Here is a 27,153-nt window from a genome sequence, read left to right on the forward strand (position 1 = left end):
TTGTTATCTACTTAGGCCAGGATGTAGCCCATCTTGTCTAAATGAACTTCTGAAGGATTTTAAAAGTGTTGACCCTCCTTTGTTCTGCAAGAATACTATTCATGACTTCAGGCCAGATAGTTGTCAATGTTGATAATGCCTAGTCCCTTCTGAAACTGATGTATGTTGTTAGGTAATAGCCTGTGGCTGAAAAGCAAGCAGGATGGAAAAGGCATTTGAGAGAGATGTTCCTGATATGGTATGATTTAGGAGATAGATGATCACAGGACAAGATGTGCTTGATAGATTGCTGTATACAAAATGGATCAGATCTGGACGCTCTAAAGGCCTGAAATGTTTGTTGTAAGACACTTATCTCTAACCTACTTCTGGTGAGCTGCCTATAAATTCAACTTAATTTCATTTGCAGAAGAAACTTGACAACAGCTTTTCTAAATAAAGACAAAAGGGAACCCAAAGCCTAAGTGTGTTAAGTGTTTGCTTTGGATGAGTGTAAGGGGGCTGTTTTTTCAGCCACTGTGAGTTTACCTGACAGTTTTACCTGATAAGCAGTGTGATAACAAAACCCCACTTTGTGACAGTGCTAACACCATCTGCCAGGTGCTGATAGCTTGCTGAATAATGCTGTCATCAGCGCTCAAGTGCTGATGGAAAGTTATTGCTTCACTAGCCACTACTGCTTTAATCTTCTAATTGGTTGCTGCAAATAAAAACTATCATTCAAAAAAAAAAAAAATCACAGATTGCTTTTCTTTATAATAATGAATTCCTTTCAGGCAACCTTGCAGCACCACTATTGTGTATTTAGTGCTTTCTGCTTCCTGCCAGTTTTACTAATCATACTGTAGAGTGAGCTGACTTTATTGCATACCTATGATTTCTCTCAGTAACTGATTTGATGACAAATATCCATAGAAAATTTTACTAGACCTTGATATAATGAAATATCCTTTAATAATATACTCTGTTAGACACAGCGGGCTAGTCTGCTTGATGAAGTAGTGTGCAATGTAATCATCTGCATAGTCTTTATTTATTGTTAATTATTACAGCTGAATTAGTACGAGCTGAAAACCAGGCCAGATAGTAAACAAAGATTTGGAGGCATTTAAATTATTGAGAAACCACATTCAAGTACATTTTCAAGTGTAAATAAATACACCGTGCTGGCAGAACAGACACGCATGATGGTGGTTGGTTAAAACAGCCAGCCTTCATAGTTTTAGGTTGCAGCACTGAGCTACTAAAATAAATACATGTGAAGAACCTCAAGGGTTTAGAATGGTTGAGAATGTAATGTAATATGACTTAAGCCAGAATCAGTTCTCACTTGTGTCAGTGTAAATGTTGGACTAAAGCTATTTTGGCTTTAAAATGCTCTACTGGAGATTTTTGTTTGGCCTCCTATATTATTATTATTATTATTATTATTATTGGCAGGATTTACCTTTCTTTTGCAGGATGTTCTGTCTTGCTTTAATAAAAGCTAGGATGTCAGCATCAATCTGGCTGTCTCCAGTTAGAGGAATAGGTGTATTTGAACTTGGTGAGGTCCTGAAATGAGAAAGAGTATTTGTGGTTTCAACTGAGTAAGGTTATTTTTCTGTTGCTTTATCTCTCTTCTTCAACATGGAGGACTTCGTTTTCCAACTAGAGATGTATAGATGTTAGAGAAGGCATGGTTCAAAGTAAAATCAAGCTCAGGACACCTAAACGCTCTTATGTAGTCTCCTAATAGCTTAAAGTTAATAGCTTTTTAATTTGTTAGGGCTACATGCTGATTGGTTATAAAACATCTCACAAAGGATTAAAAATACTTTACTGCTGCATCAAAGACTTATCACCAAGTGGAAAGGCCTTGCATAGTGAGTTCACCAAAGAAATGATACAACATGCCATATGTTTGTTTGTTTCAGGAAAAAAAAAAAAAGGCAGCTATTTGTTTGAACAGATAATGAGTATCTTTGCCTACTGTAAGGGAATTAAGTTTTCATACATATATGCCAGTAAACAAGCACATGATATTCATGACATTTGCTGACAGAGGCAACTTCTTTGTGCTGTTAAGTCTCTGTTCCTGACCAAGTCCTTGTATCTATGCAGTTAAATCACTGACTCACATCTGATTTTGGACAGACCCTCTGGTGGTATAAGATGATGTAGTACAAGGGAGCTATTTTAATCAGCTAAGAATTTGGCCTGGTGTCTTTAGCCTTGCATAAACATCAATGTTAGAATCAGAAATATAGTGATAAAAACTACAATATGAAAGCACAAGTGGAATTAAATGGAGAAAAAATATTTTCACATATCCCAACTTTCTAATTATAGTTACTTCTGATGTTTCTTACTGTTTATTGCAGAAAAAAGTAATTGTGCCTAGCACAAAACAGAAGTCTGACATCCTTGTCTTTGTGCTACTAATTAAGTCCTCAATCACTGAACTTGTGAACCAAAATGGAAAAAAAATGCAGAAATAATCAATGAGCTCAATAAAATATCTCTTATGTAATGTACAAGGAGAACTCAAAATACCAGCAAAGGAGCAATAATACATAAATAAAAAATATACAATGTATTTGAGAAAATGAGAAAATGCTGTCTAAATTCCATTTTAACTTTTTTTTTTTTTTTTTTTTTTTTTTTTTTTTTTAAGCATAAATGCAATTTTAAAATGTTATATTTTGGGGGGGATGAAATCTTCCATTTTTTTGGTATTATTTTGGAAAATGAATGAAAAAAAAACAACACCTTGTTATTTGTTCTTACTTGTCCAGTTGGAAAAATAGTAACTTATCCATATTTTTCCTAAGGGCATTAATAGAACTGTTGAGCACAATGAGAAAGCAACTTCTGGAAGTATACTGATTTGGTATGATGTTTTGGTGGGAGGATAGAACATGGAAATGAGCATATTAGAAAAAACTAACAGCTGTTAAAGGAAAAAAAAAAAAAAAGAGAGAGAGAGAGAGAGTAGTTTCCACTTAACTGCTAAGCGATTTTTCACAAAGCGGTATGTCTTCTGAAAAATCATGACATGTAACTTTTGCCAAGCCTGACACACCCAGGCTGCTGCTATGATTTTATTATACTAGAATAATTTGTAGGAGGAAAACTCAAAATGTTTTAAGGACACACAGGAAAACTTACCTAAAATTTTACAAAACCGTCAAAATGACAAAATCACAAGAATGAAAATTTTCTACACAGACCTTGCATTCTGTGATACTCTCTTTCAAATGTTTATATTTACTCTTTCAGTCTCTTTCTCTTGCAGAAGAAACAGTCATGAGGATTTATGATCTCAAGGGGATGAATACCTCACGCCAAAAAGAACCCATTTCTTTCCTATTGATAATGCATCTACGTGTGTAAAGCTATGGGACAGCTTGTGTTGTTTTGGAAGTTTAAGGAAAACCTGCTATTTCCACCTTTTTGTGTGTGTGTGGTTTAAAGAGACTGTTTTTATAGAGACGGAGAGAGGCTTATCCAGGTGTTGTACTACTGGTTTGCATTTTCCTCTGAATAACCCTTCTTACCTTGTTTTTGAAGTTGAACTATTAAAATTATTTGAATTGTTTTTCCCAGATGTATCCTCATTAGAGCTGGCTCTTGTGGTCTCTGAAAAGCTAGAATGGGAGCAGAAATGAAGGTAGAATATAAGCCCTGTAGAGGAAATGTTAGTACACGCTAAGTAACCACAAAGAAAAGTGTTTTTGAAGTCTTTTTTTTTTTTTTTTTTTCCTATATTTTTTGTCTATATAAAACACTTGTTTACTGGAAGAAAGAGTGCTTTTGGTTGAAGCCATGTGATGATTAGGTTTATGTAGGGAATGTGACTACTAAGGAAGGATACACAAATTCATAAAGATTATGCTTTTAGTATTTGCTTTCTAAGCAGGGCTTGTAAAGCACTTTGATGTGCCTGATGGAGGTACAGTTTGTAGAGGTATATTTAGTTCTTAAACTGACTATTAGCCAAGTGAGGCTCATTTTCCATTCTTTCTTTAGTCAGGCAAAACTATTACTGAAATCTGGATACTGGATAAAAACCCAGTGAGGACTTGTTGATGATAGTCAAATGTATTGCAAACGGCTGTTGTGCATTCCTGTCCCTGCAGATACCATTATCAAGGAATCTCTGAACTAGGAAGGAAGATTTCTGCTATGGGATTTCTAGGGACACTTCTCTCTCTGGGTGTTTGTGAACACTGTTATATCTGGTTACAATATTATGAGAGTAGAAACAGAATTACTCAGTTTTAGGATTTTTCCAGTAGATGGCAGGATTGTCAAGTTCTTGCTTTTCAAATTCTGCAGTAGTTTGTTCATTGTTGGCGGATGAATTGATATTTCTGGCACAGAACTTGAAAAAGGAAAGAAATTTATTACTAAAATTTTACTGTATTACACTGTGCCAGGTTCAGTTTTGCAGACGATATTGTGCCCAAGAGTATAAGTCATTTTCAAATGAACAGCTTTAGGTTTAGTGAATGTTTCTCTTTAACTCCTCAAGTCCCATACCATTCACACCTGCCTAAGTGGATTAAATAACATCAAGACTCAGTCTAATTCAAGTAAAGCAATATCATATTTAATGTTAATAACATTCCAGACTTTATTATGCCTACATATTACAAGAGCTAGGAAGGATGTGTGATGTTACTACCTACTATGCGGTTTAACAATATCTGGGAACTCCAGATTGTAGTTCTGCTTTAGGATATCCTGATTTTTTTTTTTTTCCACCGATTTGGCAGTTCTTAAAAATGAAGCGATCTAGGTGCTTAAATTCCATTTTCTATAAAGGCTCTGTGTCTGTGCTCTGAGATACCTATGTATGATGCTTTAATATATCTTAACACATCATCTTTGTCAGGGATTGTAGAGTTAGAACAAGGAGTAATGACTTTTATCTGAAAGAGGGTAGGTTTAGATTAGATATAAGGACGAAATTTTTTACTCTGAAGGAGGTTAGGCACTGGAACATGTTGTCAGGAGAAACCATGGATATCTCATCCCTGGAAGTGTTCAAGGCCAAGTTAGATTGGGAGGTGTCCCTGCCCATGGCAGAAGGGTTGGAAGTAGATGATCTTTAAGTTCTCTTCCAAACCAAACCATTCTGTGATTCTATGATCTGAACCATAGCAACCATCCATGATTGTGTTCTTTGCGTGCAACAAATATAATGTGTAATGTGACTTAGTGTGATTCTTTGCTTTTTATTTGCCATGAACTGAATGTGTAAGTTTATAAATACCGTGATACATCAGCTGATGTAAGTAATTTTTATGTTGCAGTAATTTATATGTCTGAACTCATGTCTCATTCAATGAATTCATTGAGTTTCAATGAAAATTCTTCTCCAAAATTGTTAAATCACTTTTTAAAATGGTATATTAAAAAAAAAAAAAAAAACAAAACAAACAAAAAAAAACCATTACAAGTCTGACAAGGTTTAACCTCTAAGGATCTCACTTTCTTTCAGTTGGACTCCTGGACCAGGACAATATGCCAAAACCTGCTTTAAAGAGCTCTGGGAGAACGAGGCACCCAAGGAAGATGATATGTAAAATCTAAACTAAATATTTTTATATATATATGTATAAAAAATTAGATTGATTGAGGTGATGCCCAGAACCAAGAAATTAATATTACTGTGTTCAGAGATGGTCCTGTCCAGGGAGTGGTTACAGCCAGACATTTGTCTGTGGGATCCAAACTCTTATCCTGAAAGTTAAGGAAGCTTTTTAATGACTTGAGATGTTGCTTCCACATAAGAGGTTAATCGTAAGAGTATTAATCTAACAAATGAGTCTTTCAGTTTGGCAGAACTCAAAGTCTTTCTTACATACCATAGTGATTGCTCTAAGCATTAGGTTAGAGGGATGGTCTGTATGGGGATAATCTGCATCCTTCATTCTGAAGCTGTGGTAATTTTTCCATGGCATTGCAAATTAGGTTGAATAAAAAGGGGATGAAAGAGCACAAATTTATTGTGCAGTAGTTTGTATGCTCAGATTCATTAACGTGTGCAACTTCTTCCTAATCTCTTTTCAGAAGTCAGTACTCTCCTCTTTAATATGAGTGTTAGATGCTTTTCCAGTGATCAGAAAAGGGGAAATATTGCTAATACAGCTCCAAATTGAATGGAAAGCCATTATGACAGGTTTGGGTGGGGGCAATGCATTAAGACTGAAGGACTGGGCATCATGGGAGTCTTAGGCGTTGATGTCTTTCCACGAAAGCTACTTTTCTAGCTGCTAAATCTGAGAAAATTTTGCATTGGCAAAGAGGTGAAACAGAAGGTGTTAAGGAAAACTGCAAGTAAGAAGTGTTTGGTGACTCAATTTTCAAATGCAGTCAGCACTTCTTGAGTCTGGGTGCTTGACAAAGCCAGAGAAAACCATAGGTGACCTAATTTACTGTAATGATAGTCCTTCAAGCAAGAGGTTGGTGTAGAGATCTCTAGAGGTGCCTTCCAACTAACATTTCTGTAGTGTGTAACTTGGCACCCCTGGCTCACAGTTTTGGATTTAGATGGACATATGAGCTGTAGAAATGCAGTCTCTATATCTGGCTCCTAAGCTCTCACACTATTCAGGTTCTTTTGACAATGTATAATTCCATTTTTCATTCTGATTTTTTTTTTCTTGAGTCAAATTCAAGTTGTCTCAAATACCTGTTTCCTTAATGTTTCAGTAAAATTCATGCTTTTTCTGGAGGTTACAGATAGTTGACAGATTTCTCAATTCTTTATTTTATTTTATTATTATTTTTTATTTTTTAATCTTAGCAGATGAAGTTTCACACAGTGGGTGACTTGCTTTTTCTGTTTGGGTCATATGTTGAGGAGGCATATGTCTGGGTTGGGTATGGAGCAGCAGCTGGAGAGATGTACACAGTGCTGCTGTAGTGTCTCCCTTGCTGTGGGATCCCAAGGGCCAGAGACAGCTGTCCTCTGAGCTGATCAACTCTCTCTAGCACTCAGGGTGGAGAAGCTGGAAAGATGATGTGTGTCATTGTATGAATGCTTGATTTGCCAGTGTACCACTGAATAAATTGGAGAATGAGTGTAAACTTCAAAGATGTGCAACCTCTGCATTGTTAAAAACAAATCAGCTGCAGTTCTCCAGTCATCTGAGCCTTGGAAGTGAAGGGAACAGATGTTTTGTTTAAAGGCAGACAAAATATATTCAGCAAGATTAAAGCTGCTTAAAATCTGAGCATTTCTGTATTTGGTTACAAAATCAAATTTGGCTTCACTTGGAAATTCTTAGATAAATTGTTTGAGTTAAATTGTTACCAACATTTGAAAACCTTTGAAATGTCATTAATCAAACATGTTATTCCCACATTATGTTTTATCATCATGTAACACTGCAGAAAATTGGCAGGAATGAAAAACAAACAAGATAGAAAATGCTGCAGAAAATGCAAATATTTCAATTTTTTTCACACAGCACTAACGTAGGGAGTAAATTTTGCAGTCCTAAAGTATATTGTCCAAGACAATAATACTAAAACAACTGATAGTAAAAGTCACCAAAGAATGTGAAGAGTTGTCTGAAAATATCTTCAAGAGAATCTAAAGTGACATGAAGATTTCATAGAAGCTGGAGAAACATGGAGTATGAGATTGAACATGCTATGGGGTTTGCTGGAACAGGACAAATGAGATCCAGTAACAGGGAATGACTGAGGTTAGAATCTCTGTGAATTGAAAAGGAATGGATTCCTTCTGAGAGAAGAAAACAATCCAAAATTTTTAGATTTGAGTAAGCATCCAGCATTGGCTTGATTGAAGGGAAGTACAAGAACAGTTCAACACTAGTGAAATTAAACATTCAGCAAGAGAAGTAACTTGAACAGAAAAGGTTCTGATAAACTTCTTAAATGAAAGACAACATGTTAGAGGAATGTACAAGGATGAACAAAGACTTTCTGCAGACTTGACAGGAAGCCACTGCGAGACATAAACATATATACAGTGTGAGTTGCAGTTAATACAACAGCTTTATGGAAGAGATGGTAGAGATAACATGGACAAGTAGGGTATATTTGGAATGGGTTGCCCGGGGAGGTGGTGTAGTCACCATCTTTCACAACCTTAATGATTCTGTGATTCTATGCTTTTTCAAGTTCAAAGGTGAGGTGTTCCTTTTGGATAAAATTCTTGATTATTTTATTCCTCTTGAATTTCTCTTTGCACTGTGACTCTGGGATTGCTGGTTAGACACTTTTCTATGTGGAATATAAAGATAGGTCATTTTTTCTGCATTTTGCACAGTCGTTCTTGTTTTTAAGTAATATTTTCAGAAAATATGAGATTTAATATTTCTACAACTTTCATATGAAGTATATGCAAAGATAAATATAATCTGGAAACCTGTCAAATCTATTCAACAGGTTAATGAACATGAACCTTTTAGCTTCTATACATATATACAAACTATTGGTTTCAGCTATTTTATGTATATCAGATTTAGTAGTGGGATAAACCTGTTCAATAAATGTCCTTTCTTATGCAGACATGTTTTTTTCTCAACCCAAAACCCACTGATGTCACCCTACTCACTACTTCAGAACTGTGGTCATTGAAATCAATGAGTTTTTGCTTCTTACTCTAGTGGGAGTAGGACCAATTCAACAGTTTTCAAAGCTTACTGAGGCAGAAATGATCACTGTTTAATTCCTTTATAACAAACTCATTTTGACATTTAACAATTCAGCCCCTCCCCCCCCCCCCCCTTTTTCTTTTTTCTTTCTTTCTTTTTTTTTTTTTTTTTCCTCAAATGAAAAAGAGACAAGTTTGGGCATAGATTGAATGCCTTTTATATGTGTATATCCTTCTTAAGCCTCATAAGGATTACTAGCTTCCCTTCTTTGTTATTTTCACACAGAATCACACAGAATTTTCTAGGTTGGAAGAGACCTCAAGATCATCAAGTCCAACCTCTGACCTAATGCTAACAGTCCCCACTAAACCATTTCCCTAAGCTCTACATCTAAACGTCTTTTGAAGACTTCCAGAGATGGTGACTCCACCACTTCCCTGGGCAGCCTGTTCCAGTGCCTCACAACCCTTTCGGTAAAGAAGTTCTTCCTAACATCTAACCTAAAACTCCCCCGGCTCAACTTAAGCCCATTCCCCCTCGTCCTGTCACCAGGCACGTGGGAGAACAGACCAACCCCCACCTCGCTACAGCCTCCCTTGAGGTACCCATAGAGAGCGATAAGGTCGCCCCTGAGCCTCCTCTTCTCCAGGCTGAACAAGCCCAGCTCCCTCAGCCGCTCCTCGTAGGACTTGTTCTCCAGGCCCCTCACCAGCTTCGTTGCCCTTCTCTGTACCCGCTCAAGCACCTCCATGTCCTTCTTGTAACGAGGGGCCCAAAACTGAACACAGTACTCGAGGTGCGGCCTCACCAGAGCCAATTACAGGGGGACAATCACCTCCCTAGCCCTGCTGGTCACACTGTTCCTGATACAAGCCAGGATGCCGTTGGCCCTCTTGGCCACCCTAGCGCACTGCTGGCTCATATTCAGCCGACTATCCACCATCACTCCCAGGTCCTTCTCTGCCTGGCAGCTCTCCAACCATTCCTCTCCCAGCCTGTAGCTCTGCTTGGGGTTATTGCGCCCCAGGTGCAGGACCCGGCACTTGGCCTTGTTGAACTTCATGCAGTTGACCTCAGCCCATCGGTGCAGCCTATCCAGATCCTCCTGCAGAGCTTTCTAACCCTCAAGCAGATCGACACACGCACCTAACTTGGCGTCATCTGCGAACTTACTGAGGGTGCACTCGATGCCCTCGTCCAGATCATCGATGAAGATATTAAAGAGGACCGGCCCCAGCACCGAGCCCTGGGGGACGCCACTAGTGACTGGCCTCCAACTGGACTTGGCTCCATTCACCACGACTCTTTGGGCCCGGCTATCCAGCCAGTTTCTAACCCAACGAAGCGTGCGCCAGTCCAAGCCAAGAGCAGCCAGTTTCTTGAGGAGAATGCTGTGGGAGACGGTGTCAAAAGCCTTGCTGAAGTCAAGGTAGACCACATCCACAGCCTTTCCCTCGTCCACCCAGCGCGTCACTTTGTCATAGAAGGAGATCAGGTTCGTCAGGCATGACCTACCTTTCATAAAGCCATGCTGACTGGGCCTGATCGCCTGCTTGGCCTGCAAGTGCCGCGTGATGACTCTCAAGATAATCTGCTCCATGAGCTTTCCTGGCACTGAGGTCAAACTGACAGGCCTGTAGTTTCCCGGGTCTGCCCTCCGGCCCTTCTTGTAGATGGGCGTCACGTTTGCTAGCCGCCAGTCGATTGGGACCTCCCCCGATAGCCAGGACTGCTGATAAATGATGGATAGTGGCTTGGCTAGCTCCTCTGCCAGTTCCCTCAGTACCCTTGGGTGGATCCCATCCGGCCCCATCGACTTGTGCACATCCAAGTGCCGTAGCAGGTCACCAACCAGTTCTTCATGGATAATGAGGGCCACATCCTGCTCCCCATCCCCTTCCACCAGCTCAGGGTACTGAGTATCCAGAGAACATCCAGTATTGCCACTAAAGACTGAGGCAAAGAAGGCATTGAGCACCTCCGCCTTTTCCTCATCTCTTGTAACTAAGTTTCCCCCCGCATCCAGTAAAGGATGGAGATTCTCCTTAGTCCTCCTCTTTGTGTTGATGTATTTATAGAAACGTTTTTTGTTATCTTTAACGGCAGTAGCCAGATTGAGCTCCAGATGAGCTTTGGCCTTCCTAATTTTGTCCCTGCACAGCCTCGCTACTTCTTTAAAGTCCTCCTTAGTGGCCTGCCCACTTTTCCAAAGCTTATAAACCCTCTTTTTCCTCCTAAGATCAAGCCACAATTCTCTGTTGAGCCAGGCCGGTCTTCTTCCCCGCCAGCTCGTCTTTGGGCACATGGGGACAGACCGTTCCTGCGCCATTAAGACTTCCCTCTTGAAGAGCGCCCAGCCTTCCTGGACCCCTCTGCCCTTCAGAACCGCCTCTCAAGGGACTCCACCAACCAGTGTCCTGAGCAGCTCAAAGTCAGCCCTCCGAAAGTCCAATACAGCGGTTTTACTGGTCCCATTCCTGGTTATAAATTTGGTTTATATTTTGGTTATATTTTTGGTTTATATTTTTGGTTTATATTTTGGTTTATATTTTGGTTATAAATTGATTTAATATAATTTGAAGCTATCACATTCCCTTCCCAAGGCTTAATAACATAACCAAGGTGTGCCATACAATAACAATCCACAAGAATTATGCACTAGAAGGTGATCAAAAGATTTTGTTCAGACATAAATCTAAAGAAAGATTATGACATATACTTGTATCCTTGATGTGCTGAAACAGACAACTTATTACTTCTAATCCTAAAGTCTGTATTTATATCCATTCACACTAAGGAGTGTGTCTGAATAGTTTTACTGCATACTTATTCTGTCAACAGCAATCCTAGATTTCTGACATGCAGCCCACTAAGTTTTAGATCTTGTATCTATTTAACACACCTGTGAACTGAATTCCTTCTTGGAAATAGGTTTTATTTACACATTATATTGTATATAATTTATGTTGGTCTCTGCTTTTGTGATCAGTTATTCTGCTAGGTGAAGACAGCAATATAATTTCAGAAAGAAACTTGATTTAAGGAGAATTAGAAACAAAGAGCCATTTATGTCTTGGGACTATGTAACAGAGAGGAGAAATTGTAGCCTAGACTCATCCTACATAATCAGGGGAGCTGGTAAGTAAAGTTCCTCTGTCAACTAGGGTCAAAGAAATCCTTGGAAAATAAATATTTTACTATTTTATACTCTTAGAGCCTGTGAAATTGGAAACTGCTTCTCTAAAATGTCATTGGCTTGAGTAGGGGGAAAAGTAAAATTTCATGCACAGTGGGATTTTAAGCCTGCAGCTCTGCCTCACAAAAAGCAGAAATAGTACTTCTAATTCCATATATATCATAATTGGAAATGTACCTGTGTAAAATATGTTTAAACAAAATAAGATCAGATCTCTGGAGCTGTAAGAAGGAAAGATCAGTTAGCTTTGAAGGATCATTGCAAGAATGCTGATAGAAATGGTATTAGATATGGGAAAACAAAACTATATACTTCCTAACTCCTTCTACAATTTCAGTTCAAGAAGATGAATGCTCTGGGTCTGTGATACCTATGTAAGGACCAGTCAGTCAGTATCACTGAACACATCCGTTACTTAAACACAGAAAAACTGTTTAAAGAACATGAGAGTTTTTCTAAGAGACCACGTGGTCCCGTACAGGACTCTGAAATAATCTTGGCAGTTTAAAGACACGAGATATCTTCCCCCATTCTATTCCAAATACCAGACGCCCTTTTCTGAGATCTGTCTTCCAGTAATAAACACAAATGATCAAGGCATTTGAAGGAAAAGTTTAAAATAAAATTATACAGGAACCAATTATGCAATTTTACTTCTGAGGTGGAGTGAGGATGTGGGAAGAAGAAACCACCACTCACGGAGGGCAGTCTCCCATTGCACAGAAAAGCTCCTGAGGCATTATCATATGCTCTTTTTCATTCTAGCTTAAACTGCAGAAGATATCACTGACCTGAGCAATGCAGTAGTACATCAATGAGAAGTTGTTGTTCCCAAGAACAACAAGGCAAAGAGGTTGTGCAAGAAGTCCTTAGTTTAATTCAGTATGAAGTTAAAGAGAGTAGTGCAAATGACAGTCAAGGATTGTTTGAGCTAACTTGGTTGGCTTTGTGCTGAGCTAGACTAAAAATGCTTTCACATTCTGTTCCATCAGCTTTGCTGTGGGACTAGAAACCTTCGGCCTAAAACGAGAAATGAACAGCTCAAATTTGGTCTTAAACCATGACAGCCATTTGCAAAGAAAATAGCGTCTAAATCTTTAGAGAACACAGAATAAGAATTGAAGCAAAGTCGAAAAAACTAGAGTTGGTTTTCATCAGCTTGAGACATTTGAAAATGCCTTCTTAGATATCCTTAGAGAATTATTTGTTTCATTCTCTCTCTGCACTGATTATGGGGAAATGACAGTAGATATACAGGAGTCTACATTAAAAATTAAAATGTATTTTAATTTTAGGCAAATCAAAATGTATTCATTATTTAATGGCATGTAAGATATATTATGTTTACTACAAAGCAGGAAACATCATTTAAGTAGAGTATTGTTATAGAAATATAGGTAAAGCTACATGTCAGAGAAAGATTAACAATATGATGAGAAGGAGGGAGAGAGAGGCAGAAAGTGAAAAGGAAGGAGATTGTCCAGGAACATAGAAACCTGCATATTCTGGTATGCGTTTTCTCATACTCTGCCTTGCGTGAAGGCTATGCAAGATCTGTTACTGAAAATTTAAATTAGATGTTTTAAAATCTGAAGCGATCGATGATGAAACAACTGACATAATTACATTTTTGTACTACAGAGGACGCACTAGTGTTTTACAATATCACATGCAATATCGTGACACAATATGCTGCATAAGTGGCACCAGGACATCTTTTTAAGAACAAATCTAGGCTATATATAAAGTCAATTAATTAATTAATTTTGATTTTCAGGCTCCTATATATCTTTCAAAGGACATATAGCCTCCTTGTGCAGCAAAACTGACTAATAACAGTCTTTATTTTCCTAGTAATCTGTCACGGGATCCTTGGTGATAGGTTTACAGGGTCCCAAGACCAACAACTCAAAAGGACTCAGTTACAATACGCTACCTTAAATATGACTGCAAAGCAACTTAATGATAAAAAATCATTTTTTACACAGTCATTTTTCTTGTAACTGGAAATGTAACTTCTGAGTGTGATATTTGCAAAGCATTATGGTGTATTGAAGTTCTAATAAAACTACATTTTCTTACAAATAAGTAAGGAAGAGAAAAATAACCTATTTACCTGTTAGTTGGTAGAGGCTGTGAAGATTTGATAAACTGAGGATAAACTGTTGTGCTATTCGGTGATCTGACCAGCTCTGTTTTTTCCTGACAGACCTAGATTGAAAAACAAAATTATGTAGCATAGGATTATTTTAGAGCACTTAATATTGGACTACAGGTCTCAGCAATAAAAAGGCATGTCATTGACTCATTCAAAAAACACAGTCTGAATCACACAGTATTTCCTTCACTTGGACAAACACTTCTGAACAAAGAGAAAAGTGTTTAGGATTTGTTCAAGTATTTTTAAGCTCAGCTTAGAGGTTTTTAATATGTAACAGCACATGCTCACTGATTTGACTTTTTTAGCAAGCTCAGATGTATAGATAGGTCAAGATCCAAGATATCAATCCCATTTTTTCCCCCAGTTTTTTAATCTTCTACTGGTAAATCATGAGCAGCTAAATCTTGGACCTCCCCTGTTAGAGGACAGTGGACATTATGTTCCAGTGGATTTGAATTATTACTTGCAGTAATTTTCAAAATCTAAAATTTTAGACAGGAGGGTCACTAAAACATTATTCTCTTTACCACTAATACAGTTGGGTATTTTACTTTGGAAAGTACTTTGTAATGCCAGCTTGAATTTAAGCTAGTTTGGTGGTGCTTTATGGATAACTAAATTCCTCATGTTAAGTTCAGTATTTATTTTGAACTTTTTTCTTAAAAGTACTAACATCTAAGACATCTAAAAGATTAACACTTATTTGTTTATAACAACTTTTCACCCAGGAGTAATTATTTTCTTGCAGTTAATAATGTGATATGGATGGATTGCACTTAACAGTCTTTTTCATTAGGCTGATGTGCATCTCATGGCAATGCTGTCCTGTGAGATGCCATGTCACTGCTTGGAAGTCATTAAAAAAAGTGTCAAATGGGGAGTTCATAAGAAAGCTGTGTTGTTTTGGTTCTTCCCCCTCCAGACCCTCTGTACTGTCCCCTGTTTGTGAAACTGTGTTGCCGTCTCACTGTGTTATGAACTTCACATACACTGCTTACTATGACATCCCTTACAGAATTGATTAAATTAGACCACAGTTTCTGCTGGGATCTTAAACAGGCAATCATGGTCATGGTGGGGCTCAACTGGAGGGCAAGAGCACTTTGGTGCTCTGGGAACTTAAAGCTGAAAGGTTACAAGAGACTTTGAAATATCACATAAAAAAAAAAAAAATTACATTTGTTGGGTTTTGTCCATATTGCAGCTATGACTGCCATTTTCTGCTATACACGTCATAAACCTGATGAAATTATAGTTTTGCTAGGAGTGAGAAAGCTCTATTTTCCAGTCCCCTATTTATTTTATGTTCTTTCATAATCTTTGGCATTTTTGGGACCATTCTTGGCTTTTATTCAAGTTGTTTGGGAGGATGTCAAAACAGAAAATAGAACAGAAAGCAAGGGTTTTGCTTTGTTTGTATGAGCTTCATACAGACATAAAAAACACTAGCTTTGTCTGGTTTACATTGAAATGAGCAAAGGTGGATCAGGCCCCAAATCCCATCCTTCATACTGCTTTCTATCTAGTCAGTTAACTACTTCTTTAAGAAATGACTGAAGATGTTATATTTATGTGAAAATATAAGAAATACAGAGTGACTTTATACCTGTAGATTTGTCAACTCTTCAGACCACCAGACTTCAAAGTCTTTTTGCAGTTTCACCTTTGCTTTTTCCATGAGAAGCTGTAGGTGCTCAATCTCTACCTTCAGACCTTTCAAGCGATTGAACATCGTTTTATAACTAATTTGAGGAGAAGAAAGGTTATTAAAGATTTTCCAACACATCTCATATTTTATGACAGGTTCACTATAGTAGTACAAGTACTATAGTAGTTACAAGAAATTTATCCTGAAAAAAAAATATTTTATTGAAAAAATTACTGAAGTTCTAGTGTGACCACTATTGATCAACAATTAAATACAAGTTCAGATATGTCAAGCTATGTCTTGGTTCTCCTTCCAAACAGAAGCTAATGTGTAGTCAAAGATTTGTAGTAGCATGAAACAGCCAGAATCTTCCTCATAGGTCACAGCTAACATAAATGATAGCAAATTACTTAGAACTGATATCCTATCTATTTTCCTTTTATCCCCTTAGCTACAGCTACATTAAAGCAAACAGAAGGATTGGTTGACTAATTCATATTCTGTATATTGTTTACACTTAGGCAGTCCTGTATAGACTAATGGTTCTCCTTAGGACAAGGAAGGCAAGACATTCATGAATCTACAAAGATGCTTCACAGTACATTTGGATTCAAAGAAGAAAGTTTTAATACAAATCCTCAAGGGGGACATAAAGTTATTTTTATTAATTTTTGACCATTAGCCTTATCATAAAGGTTTTCCGTTCACTTACTGTGGCATCTTACAGACAAACCAACAACATATACACAATTAAAAAAATTATCTGTGAACCACAAAGCTAACATTTTTTAATATGTCAGAGAAAACCTTGAAGTTAACTGTGTCTATAAAACTGTAATATAATATCAGTATATTTTATCTTTTGAAGGATGATTTCAGGCAGTAATACCTTTTTTTCTCTTCCTCAATTTGGGTTCGAAGTTTCTCTTCCACTGGGTCAAGCGTATTTAGCTCTTCAGAAGGATGGGACACAGCTAGAGGAGAAAAGACCAGATGTAAGCAATAACCATTTGATTTCTAAAGAAACAACTTTAAATTAGCATACAAGCTGGTTTTAAGAGGTAGGTAATGAAATAGAGGTCTATAGCAGTTTTTCTCTTCTGGAAGTATTTTTTTTTCAAATTCTTTGTTTAGGCCCTACTTAATATAAGACTCAATAACTTTAGTGATTTAAATTGTTTTGAATTTTTTGGCATATTTATTTTAGGTATGAATAAAAATGATTTTGCCAGTCCATTTAAAAAGTTTGGCTTTGACATAAAACCCTAAATGAATGCATTTAACCTGACAGTTTTGGCTATGCAGACAAGTAGGAAGATTCAACAGTTGCTGTGCTAATGCCTGGAAACAGAAACATAAAGAAGAGTAACAGACAAACACTTAAGATGTAACTTTGGTAAACAATAAATGAAGTAATTTTGGTAAGCAATAAACTCAGACAAATATGAATATGGAAAATAGCCTGAAACTGTGTCTGAGAAATTTTTCAAGGCAAAGGAGAACTGCATAAAATACTCCAAGATAATTTAGCTTAAGTTAATCTAAGAGCTAGTAACAGAGATAGTTAGCATGCAAAACACAACACAGTACTTCTGAGAGACAGCAAAACAGCCTTTCCATCGTGCATTGTATGAACTGGGTTTATTTCAGCAGTGAAAGGAAACGTATAGTTACCTACTAGTATTACAACAGTTTCTATTTCTAGAATGAATGAGAGTAGTTTAAGGTTCCCAAGAAAACATGTTTAACCTTTTTAACTGAAGAAAAATGAAGAAACAAAAGATTTGCTGTACAATACATGCAAGTTTCCATCCCAACCGCTACTTCTGCCAAGAAAATAAATTCTATGTCAACCTGTCATTAAGCCTAAGGAGTGCAGCCTTTCTTCGAGGAATGGAATCCGTCTGGAACAAGAGGGCAGCAATGACCCCTCTCTGCCTGTCAGCACGCCAGCTATAGCCATTAATCTTTTGTTGTAGCACCCTGTAGCCTAGTACAAATGAAACCGAAAAGCGTTTTATGTCATTTAGAGTACTTAGGTCAAGCATGTTAATACAGACAGCCAAGATGGACAAAGTCCATGCACACTTCTCGTTTCATACATCTAAAGGCTTTGTTGGATGTGCAGATTATAAAAGAATGATAGGGAGAAGACATTTTGGTAGAGATGGTACCCTCAAAGACTAAAAATTAACTGTACCATTAAAATGAATACCGAAGTCAGGAGGTACAAACAGCATGGCAGAGGACATGCTAGAAAAGAGGCATTATATCATATAGAATAGCAACACAACAGATGATGAGAAGGCCTTAATAATCATGCCAGAAACTTAAAGGAAAGCAGTAAACCTATCAATGATTTCAGGGCATTGGTATTTTCTGATTTGTCATCCTCAGAAAGAAGGCGTAAAGCAGCAAAGCACAGAGCTACACAAGATGTTTGAGGGAAAACGAACCCTGCAGAGCTCCTGAGGGCCGACATTTGGTCTGCCATTCATGAACATGCAACATCCAGGCTTGCGAGAAATGTGCTCTCGTGGAACAAGACAAAATGATATAGGGAGTTACTGCCTCCCAGATGAGCCATGCTCACAGACCATGTGAGCATCCTTAATGCATTCCAGTGCAAAGCCAGCCAGGCTGAGCTTGAGCACTGGTTGAAGGGGACTCTCCTGGGCACACTGAAGTGCATTTGGCTTATTCACACAGTCTTTCAGGGTGTCTGAGTTCAGGAGGTGAAACCCCCTTATAATGAAGAGAGATAATTTAGTGTGGAAGACAGAAGAAACTTAAAATGTCAACGCTGTTTTTGAAAGGTGAATTACCCTACCTGAAAACATCAGCAAGTTCTGTCATTACAGAGCAATGCAGGAACGTAATAGCACGGCTTTCCCTCCCTGATTTATTTGAACATTGTTGCGGTTTAACCCCAAAAGGCAGCTAACACTCTCTCTAAAAGAGAGCTTGCTCACTCTCCCCAGGTGTGGTGGTGGAGAGAATTGGAAAAGTAGAATTGCAAGAACTCATGGGCTGAGATAAAGACAGCTCACTAGATAAAACAAAGCTAAGTGACATGCACAGGCAAAGCGAAACAAGGAATCCATTTGCTACTTCCCATCAGCAGGCAGGTCTTCATCTGCTTCCAGGAAAGCAAGGCTGAGCAGAAGTCACATGGAGTACTTGGAAAAATATTTTTTTACTGGATCTCAAGGGGCTGCCTTAGGCAGCATTTGGTGGCATATATAAAAACACCAAGAGAAATATTTTGTTGCTCATGATTACACTGTAGAAGGGATTATTTGGTTTTAAGTTATCTGCAGAAATAGTAATAAGGTCTTTTATGAACATATAAAGTACCTCTGTGATGCAAAGGCCTCACCATTCTCAATGCTGAGTGTAGCTATGCATGCTTCCCCTAGGAACATGTTGGTGATGAAAACAAGAAACACAGCTGTGGACAAGATGAGCTGCCCAAAGTTTTGTATACATACACAATGGAAAGAGATGAATACACTGCAAGCTGATGTGGCCCTGGCAGCAAAAGAAAGCACTGGTATTTCATCAAGCAAAGGGCTAAAACTTAGACATTCATCACTGTGTTCCAGTCACAAGAGCAGAACAGATCTGATCACAATGTCAGGTGAAGAAGACTTGTGGTAAGTCAAGTCCCAGGACGTGCCTATTTGGGCACTGCTTTTTAAGTTCTTTGTTGCGTTTTCACATTCTATTGCAGTCTCCAGGTCCGCTTTTTGCCATGCCTGCTTAGTGCAGAAACATGCTTGTGAACTGAAGCTCATTCTGATCTAGAGACTAAATATTTTTGAAGCTGCCTACTGTAATATATACAAATGAACACGTGGATCTTTCCTGATGTTCCAAGCAAAGCAGATCTATGGTCTGGTGCAGTGTTTTTCAACCCTTTTGTTTGCTGCTGCTTTTCCCTTTTCCTTATTCCCTGCTACTTCTTTTGTTCCCCTCACTTTCCTGAATCCCTGCTCTGGCCTCTCTATGCACCTGGGCTCCTGCTGCTGACACCTCGCAGCCCTCTCCTCCAACCAGCAATTTCAGCTACAGCTCAAGCTAGGAAGCTAAGGCAGAGGTTACTGGCTCAGGCTGTGCTCTGTATCTCACATCTAAATCATAGCATTACTCAATAGGCAGGCTCAGATATTTAAAATAATACATGTACAAGAGAGACAATTGAGTAAGTAGTCAGTACAATGCATAAAGCATACTATTTGCTTAAACATAGAAGATAGATGATTAAGAAGAATTGCTTTATTTTTGCTACAGGTTTTTCTTCCTCTAGAGTTTCCTTTTTATTGTATAACTCCCTGACCATACAGAAACAGAAAAAGTGTATTAAAACATCAAATCATTTTATCTAGGTTCAGGGTTGTAAAGGATGTATCATGTACATGTTTAGGAAAACGCTGCCTGTATATATGCAAGGGGCTTCAGCTGGCATACTTCTTTACAATTCTGTACAACAGTTATTTTAGCAGAAGTCAGCAGCATACTCCCAAGGAGTATTAGTTCCTTTACATTAGTGTAACTACACATACAACTGAGAGGCAAAGCTTGGGGTATTTTATTAACAGTACCGAGTCACACAATGCAAGGAAGAGGTTTTGACAGTGCTACATTTGGTAGCAAAACAACTAGCAATATATGTATTTATCTTCAGGCTAACTGCCTTCGTTTTGTCTTCAGATAAAACCCATTTGGCAGAATGGGACACAGGACACAACTGATACCAGCTGCCTACTCAGAGAGGAAGGTGAACCCTACATGAGTTGACAATTCATAGCATAAAGATGTTTTCTTTTTCATAAGCAAGATTGTAAGAGGCATATTAAATTATAATGCTTTTACTTGAATGAGAGGGCCAATTCTGGAGCAAAAGAAACAGTGAATTTTACAACACTTTCCACATTACCAAATCACACAGTATCAGAAAAAAACGATAGCACCTGCTAACAATCTGTCTGTTTCAAAGCATTATAGAAAGCATGGATGAAAAACATTATTTCCAGCATGAGATACCAAGTGTAATCACCATGGTTTACTGCAAGCAGGCAACAACTTGAAATACACTGACAGATTCTTGTCTACAGTCACAAAATTTTGCAAGAAACTCTCTGTGACCTTGAACTTTATATTCTCTGGGGCACTCATATATTTCTCAACCTAAGTATATCCTGGAAGTCAGACTCCTAGGGATTTATTGTCCTTGTGCCTCAAATAACATTGTGCCCTGCCCTCCATCTGTACTTTTGCAGTCAAAGATTTTCATTTTTTCACTGGATAGTCTTGTGTTTATCTGCTTAAATTTATAATCACTTGAAGTAACCAAATTTAGAATTGACTTCAGTGTCCAGTTAATATTTTTATTACTTTATTTATCAGCTTTGCAGCTTTTGGCAAACTCAGGCTTTAGTGCTTTCAAACTGCAGCATATGTTGTCATTTTAGCTTTTTAAAAAGAGCTACCCTTCAGTTGCTATTCAGGATCGTCTTGCAAGCAATTCTCCCGTTCTTTTTTCTTATTCCTCTCCTAGGTCATGTCAACCTATGTTTGTCACCAGGCACTACAATGTGTACTTTATACAAAAGCAAAGATGGGTATGCACAGTTAAATTCATGTGCAAATGGAAAATATCCTAATTTCTGGAAGAGTTTGTGTTGGGTGTTTTAGAGCACTTTACCCTTAATACTAATGTAATAGATTTTTTAAATTTTGGCCAGGTGGTCCTAAGCATACCTTGGAATGAACTGTCTCATTTTGGATGTTTTATAAATGTGTGTGTGTAGGAAGGCATTAAAACATGTGTATTTTGTTTATTCTTATTTTTATTTTAGTCACTGAATTTAGAAAAAGGATCCATTAGTATGCTCTTCTCTATTTACCATTGCATTGTTTACTGTTTTACTGGCTCAAGCAAATTGACTTCCAATGCACACCTGAAAGTAGAGATTTTTTTTTCCTAGTCTCTTTGAGCTCTTTTGGGTAAATACAGACTCACACTTCAATTCCCTTAAGTTTCTTCTTTGAAACTAGTCATCTGTATATTTGTTCCTGAAAATACCCGACACATGAAACAGAAGGCATTACCTACACTTCAGCTGCACTCAAGCCATTAAGGTTTCTGAAACCATTGTGCCTAAAAGTTCCCTGTTGGTTTCCAAATATACAAGTGCAGTTTATTGTGAAGAAAGGAAAAAAAAAAAAAAAAAAAAGGGAGAGAGAGAAAAGAAAAAAGCTTCAAGTTTAATTTGTTCCATACACACCACTTGATTTAGTGGAATAGTAATGTAGCTGGGTCATAGTCTGGAAACCCCTACTAATTCAGATTCTTCCCTGCATTTCCATTAGATTACATAAGATTATTGTTACGTCACTTATGTTGTTCATAATATTAAACAAAGGGATAACTGATATTTGAGGTGGAGACAGCAGTTATTAAACAGCACCATAACTATTGCAAAAAGAATGAGAAATATATAAAGGTGCTAAAGGTATAGTCATCCTGAGTGTCACAGCACGTAGTAGAGATACTGAAGCTTGGTGTGTCCATGTGTTTTGCCGAGAACTCTCAGATAAGCAGATGTACATTTCTCGGTTCTGGTAAGAGCCAGACTTACTGTGAATGAGCAATATGCATATGCATACATAGTAAATCCTATACTTCCACATCACATTTAGGAATGCAGTGCACACAGTAACTGTATCAATTCAGTAGGTCTGACATTTTCTAAAAGTAGTGGATATTTAACTTGCATTCTGCATGGAACTCCAGCCATGTTTGTCAGTACAAACACTTATGACAATGCACAAAAGCATCTATTTGGGGCTGTACATTGAATTTATAGCAGCAATGTCATTTAAAAAAAAATAAGGAAAAATAAGCATACATGTTCTATACTTAACTGCTTCTGTTTAAACTGTGTATGGGTATAGATGGGTCAAGAAACTGACATGTCACTTCAATTCACAAAAAACGAGTTTGATTCAAGTGTCAATACTTTGAAATGTGTAAGGAATCAAATCGAAGTAGTATCAGCCTGAACAAGTTTGATCTTTCTGCTACAAGGTATTAGTAGCAGACATTTAATCTGCAAGAGAGAAGTAAAACAGAAAAGATGCACAGCATTGTTGGTGAAATCAATATATCATGACCTGAATTTAGTAAAGTATACAATAAAGACCAAAATACTGCAGAATTTTTGTCTCCACTCTCCCACTTAGCTAAAAGAAGCCCTCTAAAAGAGTTTGACAAATCCTTTTCTAAATATTGGTATGAAGTAGAAGTTTTCTCAAAAATTTCTGAAGCCACAACCATAGGACTTCATGTCAGCAGGAACATTATTCTTTACAGAGTTTCATGTTGGTATTGTTCAGTGTTCTGGCACATGTACTAGACTAGGGCTATATACAACTTGTGCAGTTTTGGTGACCAGAGTATGTTTTTGGGACCCTCTATCCCTGTTGTCCACCTTCATACTTCACACTAAGTGCCACACTTTTGGTAGTACTTCCATGCATATATCCATCAGCTGTAGGAGCTGAACAGTGAGGCTCTCAGTGCTGGGTTACAGGCTGAAGAAGGTGCAAGAAAAAGTATATAAATATCTACTCATTTCTCATCACTCAAACAGGTTTTTTGTATAAAGGAAAGGACATGGAGCTTAATTAAAACGTCCTGGTAGTTGTCAGCTGACTTATACTGTAGTGCATATGAGAAGAGACAATCCTGACATTCAGAAAAAAATATAGCTCATCCACAAGATTTTTGTCTGGAGAAGTATATGCAATCTCTGCATGTTTGTGGGATATTATCATTATCAGTAACTACTTGTTGCAAGTCATCATTTTCTTTTGATCTTAAAAATTTGAAAAAAAAAATGTATAAAGCAATAGTGAATTTCTTCTGGCCATTACAACAAAACGAAAAAATGGAAGAAGTTTTGCATCAGATCTGTAGCTTGATCTGAAACACTGAATACCACATGAACACTGATATTTCTCATTCACACCTTTGTCATGTGATTTACTTGGTCAAGTATAAGTTGCTATTCTTGCTTTTACCTTTACCCTTAAAACTCAAAGCAAATACAGATAAGAAAAGAGCTTCGCTGGTTGTTTACAGTTTATTAGATTACAAAACTGTTTGTTACATGGACAAAGAGCTCTCAGAGCAAACCTACTGGTACTGAACTAGCCTGCTGCCCAACAACCCACAGGATACAGCCTTTAATGTACAAACTCAACTTTATGTAATCAGAATGAAGAAGTTTGCAGCTCCTTAACCTGTAAGTTACTCATAGTTGTTCTACCAGAGCCAACAGGGAGAGGCTACCCAAGGTGTACTGCAGCAAAACTAACTTAGGCATAGAATCAGTAGACAGTGCATAAAAACATTTTTTTTTCACTTGTTCACCTCAAGTTATATCTTAGAATCACCAAAACACTCTGGTTGGGAGGACTTTGGGAGGCTGTATCCTCAAAGTTGGATGAAAACTGAATCAGACTTGGTTGTCTAAACATGTCTTGAAAAGTCTGAAGACGGAAATCCTGCAAATCTCTCTGAGGACCCCTTTTAACACATATAACTATCCTCATAGCATCTTTTTCCTAATACTTTAATTTTAGTAGAGAAATTAGAGAATCAAGAGTTTCATCTCCAGATTCTGTCTCTTTACCTACTAGTCACCTAAATGAGTCTCTAAATAATAATGCAATTCACTCTGAACTTGTTAGTGTTTTGGAAGAAATATTTATTGCAAGAAAGGTTACAGAGACTGTAAGCTGTCCTAACAACAGTGAAATCTTAAAGTTGGTGTCAATAAAACTCAGAAACGGATTGCTGTGCTACAAGTTCATGACTCCTAATAAAAATATCACTTGATCCAAAGATGTCTGCTACTCTTTTTTTGAGATCTGATAAACCGAAGCTGAGTAAGTCATGTGGGAAGCTTAATATGAACACAAAAACAATCTCAGAATTTTCTCTGACAGTTCAGAACAACATTCTTGCAAAGATTTCCTGTAAAGATGCAGTGCTCTCTTCCTTGAGGACACAATGAGAGAGAAAACTCATGGCTGCCTCTAAAATTTAGCACTGCAGCTAGTAAAACCTGATAAAAAGAGTAACAGAAGTACACAGAAACAAAGAAAACTAGAAAACAACCCAGAAATAGCTAAAGAGAAACCTACTGAAAGAAAGGTCTGGGTGGGCTTGAGGTCTGAATGGCCAGATTTAAGAAGAGTTTTCTTATTGTAATACACTTGTACAGTTCTGAAATTCATTCCTACATAATACTGGGAAAAACAAAGAAACGAACAAACAAAAAACCATAACACCTGACAACAAACCTCAAGTACTATGGCATGGGATCCACTGCTGCTTGTCTAGCTGCTGCTTCAGAACCCTGTTTCTTTTTCTGGATTGTGATAATCTTCACAAAAGAACTTAGTACGTACAAAAATACAAAAGTTCTGCAAGAGCTCAGTGTATTAGGCATAGATGGCACTGAAACTAAGCCTGAGAAAAGCATGTGAGTCTGAGAGAGTAAGTCTGTTATGGTGTGTAACTTCACAGTTTTCTGAAGCCAAATTCTATGCTGGTTTCCTGTGAGACACACCTGGAATAATTGCAATGACTTAGCTACACTACAGTAACAAGAAGCTACAAAGAACCTCTAATCTACTTAAAATATCCTGTGTAATGACTTATATATGTGTTCAAAATTCATTGTCCATTAGCATTACAAGTATTTGCCTAAAAACTTATTTAGCAAATATTTCTAAAGGCATTTAATATGTTGCAATAATTAAACAAAGCATATTCAAGAAGATCCTTATCATTGGCAGAGTAAATCTTTTCTTTTTAAGAAAGAGGCAATGTTTTCTGAATTTTCAGCCAGCTGTGCTATTTATATCTTTGTCCTAGTAATTGTGAAAAATGATCATTTTCAACAAGAACAATTTTACCAACTTTCTGTCAGAAAGAGAAAACCAAAAATAAACCTTAATGCAAAGCATCTCTGATTGTTTTCCTTTGAAATAATAGAAAGACCTAAGAAATCCATCACTAAAATGAGTGGCTTTGGAACCACTAGAGGACACCCTAGGAATAAAAACAGTGCCCTCCATGCACAGGAGCAGTGAACTTTTACAATAAAAGCACTGCTGTTGTTTGAGATCTCAAGCACAAGTTCTTAAGAACACAACACACTGAAATATTATGCATAACAAACTTGTGAATTTCTAAGAGAAAACTTTCCTGTATTCAGAGACCATTGGAAACTGACTGTACTTTCTTTTCCTACTTTTATCCCTAAAAATAGCATATTTTATGGGTTGAAAATACATGAACAGACCCACATAGTTATCTCTTGTCACAAAACAAAACAAAAAACCTTAAAATTCTGGACTTCAGACAAACTGAATATTTCTTCAAAGGTCTTTTTTTAGCCTATATATAAGATACCATTTGTTAGTGCCAGGAATGATGGCCTTAAAGCAGACCATCTATTATTTTCCATGGATTGTATTGGACTTGTGTGGGAAAACACAGACTGCCACTTTTCTCAGCTTCTGTCATTTTGTGATTGAAAACACTTGTGTCTCCTCATTTCATGGCATTAGGACAGATTAAGACTCTGCTTCATATGAACAAAGTTAAATGGCTTCTCAGTTACAAGATGTAAAGCAGTGAAAGAAACAGAGCTCATTTTATTTAAATATGGATTTATTTAAATAAGAGATTAACTGTGATGCAAACCAGCAATTTGGAAGTGCTATGTGCTTTCCATTCACACAGATCACAGAAGATGAGTTCAAGACTGTTATTGATTATTAGCCTAGTCAGTGTAATATATGTCTGCAGGATGTTGCAATGGTTACAGAGAGGATTTTCATACAATTCCTAAGCATCCTCTATATACTTACCAGATATAAACCATGGTGGCACAACCTTTCTAATGACATGCACTATGCCTCATGTGGGACAAGTGGGAGCAGCAGTTCCTGATTCTACCAATCCTGGTTCTGATAATGCTGCTTTCACTTCTAATCAAAGAAAGGCACGGAAGTATTTGCCACTCTAAAACAAATGCTAGTATGCATTTTTCTGGGATTGAAATACATCTGTTATTTTTGACTCACCTAGTCATTTTATTTTTCAGGAGGAATAGTTTTTTTTTTTTTTTTTTTTTTTTTTTTTCTTCACCCCCAAGGAAGTTTGTTCAAAAATGATCTTGGGAATAGGTCTTCCAATAACAGAATAAATATAAGTTCTTATTTCTAAAAACAAAGTTACAAACTGGGCCTTGATGCTGAAATCCTTATTAAGGTTGCAGATTCCTTACAAAGACCCATATTTATCATCTTTACCCATGTTAGATATTACATTTTTTTTTTCCAAATAGCACTACAGAGAACAATGGAGTTGCACAGAAAGAGAGAGATTAATTTGGTCCCTACAAATTTCTCCAGACACCAAAAGGTGTTGCCCCTTCTGGATATT

The 27,153-nt window shown here is 37.4% G+C and overlaps 1 protein-coding gene across 1 annotated transcript in view; it reads right to left on the bottom strand.

Annotated features, from left to right (window-relative positions):
- Window positions 1-1,430: 1,430 nt before the first annotated feature.
- The window catches only part of KIF6 (kinesin family member 6), a gene marked incomplete at both ends in the record, with an annotated part of 172,226 nt that continues 146,503 nt past the window's right edge, over window positions 1,431-27,153 (bottom strand). Inside the window, 5 exons of the mRNA XM_084283351.1 lie at window positions 1,431-1,554; window positions 3,540-3,629; window positions 13,931-14,025; window positions 15,582-15,717; window positions 16,513-16,597. Coding sequence (XP_084139477.1) covers window positions 1,431-1,554; window positions 3,540-3,629; window positions 13,931-14,025; window positions 15,582-15,717; window positions 16,513-16,597 — 530 coding nt within the window. The remainder of the gene's footprint in view (window positions 1,555-3,539; window positions 3,630-13,930; window positions 14,026-15,581; window positions 15,718-16,512; window positions 16,598-27,153) is intronic.

This window comes from Netta rufina, assembly GCF_964035555.1.
Source record: "Netta rufina genome assembly, chromosome: 3".
Classification (NCBI taxonomy): Eukaryota; Metazoa; Chordata; class Aves; order Anseriformes; family Anatidae; genus Netta; species Netta rufina.